A 4110-nucleotide genomic window follows, 5' to 3' on the forward strand; every position below is an offset into this window, starting at 1 on the left:
CTCATCTTGCAGAATAGCCCCGAAAGGATTTCCATACATAGGACAAACAAATATGGAGAAAGTGGATCCCCTTGTCTCAGCCCTCTCCCCCCTGGAAAATAACCTGCAAGCTCACCATTGACGTTGATAGAGAATTGACATGATGTAACACAAACCATGATCCAATCAATGACTGTTCTAGGGAATCCCATTTTTCTTAACATAGCGTCAACGAAATCCCACCGAACCGAGTCATAAGCCTTCATCAGATCTACTTTCATAGCACAACGGGCAGGTCCCCTAGATTTATGATAGCCTTTCATTAGTTCCTGAGATAAAAGAATGTTGTCCCTGATTCTCCGTCCAGAGATAAAAGCAATCTGATACGGACCTACTAAGGATAGCAAAACAGCTTTGATTCTCCCAGCTAGAATCTTAGCAATGCATTTGTACACGGTATTGCAGCAAGATATAGGACGAAAAGCTGTCAACCTCGTAGGATTGACAACTTTAGGAATAAGGGAAATGGATGTAGCATTCTCCGAGTCTGAAAGAAGGAGCTAACATCGTTGATTACATCTTCCCCAACTATGTGCCACATTTTTTTTTTGGTAAGTTGACGTATGCCATCCGGACCAGGGGCTTTGTTGTTCTTCAAACTAAACATAGCATGCTTAATCTCCTCCCTTGTTACATCTTGTGCTAATACATGTTGTTGCGTTGAAGACAGTTTCAAGTTAATTGCCGATTCCATCTCTTCCTCATTCAGAACCCTAGGCATCTGTTCCACTCTTAACACACGCTGGAAGTACGCAACTACTTCTGATTTAACTTCCTCATGTCCTTTGACAACCTCTCCATCCTCCCCCTCCATGCTCGTTGGATTCTTTTATTTTCATCTGTTGGTAGAACGTTCCTCATCAAATCAAGCTTATCACGGATGATACATTCAATTTGATGAAAGACCAAATTCTGAGTTCTAGATATTCCAGCAAAGTTCCTTGCATTCCTTTCTTGCCAGATATGATACACTGTAGCTGCAAAACTGAGTTTACGAGAAAAATTGATGAAACTTTTGCCATGCCAAGTGACAGTGGCCCATCGAATCCATTCATCCCATCCTTTTGTCATTCTTGGAATGTTGCATCTGTCACAAACATCCCACCAGATCGCTTTAGTATAGGAGCATTCAAAGAACAAGTGGTTGTGATCTTCGTTGTTGCGGAGACAGAGTGAGCATCTATTGGGACCATGTATACCAAATCGATGAAGTCTATCTTGAGTTGTCAGTTTATGTTGGACAGCCACCCAAAGAAGAAACGAATGTCTTGGAACAGCATTCTTGAACCACACAATGTCATGCCATTCGACCATCGTATGATGAAATCTTAGTTGTTCCCAAGCTATTTTGATGGAGAATCTGTGATTTGGTGAATCCAGCCAAACAATCTCATCATTTTTCCATTGGTTTAGAAGTATTCTCGTGCTCACGATTAAGATTTACAACTTGCAGTCAATCTTGAGATCGCTTAAGTTAGGAAGTATTCTCGTGCTCTTACGATTAAGATTTACTCTTTTTATTTGATCTAGAGCCGCGATCTTCCTTACCTCGCTTTTTCCCGCTCCTACTACTCTCTTGCTTTCCATGTTTCTCTGGTTTAACTCTACTGGATTTTACACTAATAACACTACCTGGGTTTATCTTTCCACCATGTTTTTGCAAAGCATCGTCGAACTCTTCTTTTCCCCCCTCAATTGCGTACTGTTGAAGGAATTCTGGATTCAGCAAACCCTCCATCTTGGATTTCATCCCATCCTACAGTCAGTTTTGCACTTTGAGAAAAAAAATAACAGATACAAAGATTAAACTTTAAAGAGAGGAAAGATAAAGAAAACACACCTCAACTTGCTTTGCTGCTTCCTTTAGATCATCATCCACCGATATGCTGTGAGGTCTCAGCTCCCTCTGAAAATTTTGTTCACATAAGGACTTTAGATTGCTCTGAATTAACATGTTATTACGCTAGCAGCCATAGATAGAATTGCATAAATCTTGTGCTAGAAAAGGAGGAAAACTGCAATGTAAGAATCTGTCTGGCCTCTTGATGATGAAACTGAATGAAGAAAAAGGATTCATGTGGCCAAGTATTGCTAGCCTCAACACTTAGCTTAGTTGAGTAAATGATGGAGAAAAGGGATAGTTTTCATTGGCTAGGAATTATGGAATATTTAAAAAAAAAAAAAAGAATATTTATTGGATATATATACTTGGATTGAACAGAGCTCACGTTGCAAATATGTAATAGACATCTATATATGGGCAATATTTTTCATCGTGGTGTATACAAAGTTCAGGCTCTCTATCTTACCTCTTTTAACCTGGGTAGGGTTGATTCTATGTCTTTTGATGCAATACCATGAAGATATTTGTAGAACTTCTTCATAACCTTCATAAAAAGTGACAAAATTTGTGTTCTTTCCAACTTCATTTGTTCCTGTAATAAAAAATCAGTAGCACCCTCAGTTTTGACATGGTAGACAAGCATAAAAAGTAATATGAATTGGTTTAGAATAAACTAAACTATATTTACAACTTGAAGTATTCGGCCCTATCATTGGTTTAGAATTGGAAGGAATAGCTTCTACAATGGGTAGCCAGCCAATAACGTGAGTGGTAGGAATTTTCCATTCTGAGTTATGAATCAGCATATTCACCTTCGCGTTCTTTTCCATACCTGAATCATAGATGAATCTATCGCCGTAAGAATCTGCGAGCGGGCTGTGAGGATGCCAATTGTCAAACCATAGAGAAGTTGTCCTGCCATCCCCTATGATGTACTTCATCTTTGGCCATGCTAAGGACATTGATTCGACCAAGTATAATGCAGGCCTGAATATCAAAGATCATCCACTTTCGCTTCTTGAATACATGTTTCCAATCTGTCCATATGACCAGCCCACGAAGTAGACCCTCCTAACCTGTCTGATTGGTAGCGGCCACGAAGTAGACCCTCCTAACACGAAGTAGACCCTCCTAACTTGTCTGATTGGTAGCGGATAGCATTAAAGTCGCCCATAATAATCCATGGGCTGGACTCCCATCCATCACTACGACTCACTATATCAGACCATAATACCTCACGTAAGGAAGCGTTATTGTCTCCGTATATAATTGAAGCATTGAAACAGATATTGGTAGCTAATATAGTGACAGAAACATGAATAGCCTGGTCTGACATTCCGAGGACATCAACCTTCACCACATCAGAATTCCAACAAACCCAAATACGACCACGACAAGAGAAATCATAATTATACAAGAAGGGCCAATTACGCAGAAGAAGTTGAGAAACATTATATTTATTCTCGTCTCTAACCCGAGTTTCAACCAAACCGAAAAGAGTCATCCTCTCTTGATGGATGAGCTGACGCAATGCTGAATGCTTTATGGGATCATTCAAACCTCTTACATTCCAACATCCAATAATCATAAGAAAATAGAGAGGAGTACAAACAGCAACACAAAGATTACCTCGACGTGCCCCCAGGCGAGGAGACAGATTTCTTATTCTTCTTTGAAGAGTTTTTCGGTGGAATTCAGAGTTTGTGGGCTTGTCGGGATTGGTGACGTCCACTCCTTATCGGTTCGTTCCCCATCTGTATCACCTCCCATTGCGTCAAATCTACATTCAGCTCATGACTATTAACGAAAAGAACCTGGTTCACGGTCGCACAATCAGATGTATTGGAGATGGCTAAACTTTGATCTGAAGACATGTACCCCCCTGCTCCTGCTTCATGTCTCCTTGTGAACTCTTCAAAACAAGAGGAGATGTAGGATTTTCATCTTCATAACAATCAGCATTGCTCACATCTGATGCAGCCTTCTCATTGATATTACAATCAGAAATATTTGTACCAGATGTCGAACAACCATTCTCATTACAGTTACGCACTTTAGATGCCAAAGTGCCATTCTCACCACTCACAGAACCCTTATTTCGTTTAGCAACTACCTGCCATTGAAACTGATTCTGTTTTTTTTTTTTGGTAAGTTGACGTATATATTAAAGGAAAACGATACAAAGATTATAAGGGGCATACCCCAGATTTACAATGAGAATATAAACG

General features: G+C 39.9%; 1 protein-coding gene across 1 annotated transcript; it reads right to left on the reverse strand.

The window, feature by feature from the left end:
• Window positions 1-1512: 1512 nt before the first annotated feature.
• On the reverse strand, window positions 1513-2502 carry LOC105116272 (UPF0202 protein At1g10490-like). Its single transcript, XM_011013549.1, has 3 exons — window positions 2349-2502; window positions 1880-1945; window positions 1513-1795 (listed from the first exon to the last, which is right to left on the reverse strand). The coding sequence occupies exons 1-3, from the start codon at window positions 2466-2468 to the stop codon at window positions 1541-1543; spliced, it is 441 nt and encodes a 146-aa protein (XP_011011851.1). The 5' UTR covers window positions 2469-2502; the 3' UTR covers window positions 1513-1540.
• Between the last annotated feature and the right edge of the window lie 1608 nt (window positions 2503-4110).

Source organism: Populus euphratica, unplaced genomic scaffold, assembly GCF_000495115.2.
Source record: "Populus euphratica unplaced genomic scaffold, PopEup_1.0 scaffold887.1, whole genome shotgun sequence".
NCBI classification, from domain to species: domain Eukaryota; kingdom Viridiplantae; phylum Streptophyta; class Magnoliopsida; order Malpighiales; family Salicaceae; genus Populus; species Populus euphratica.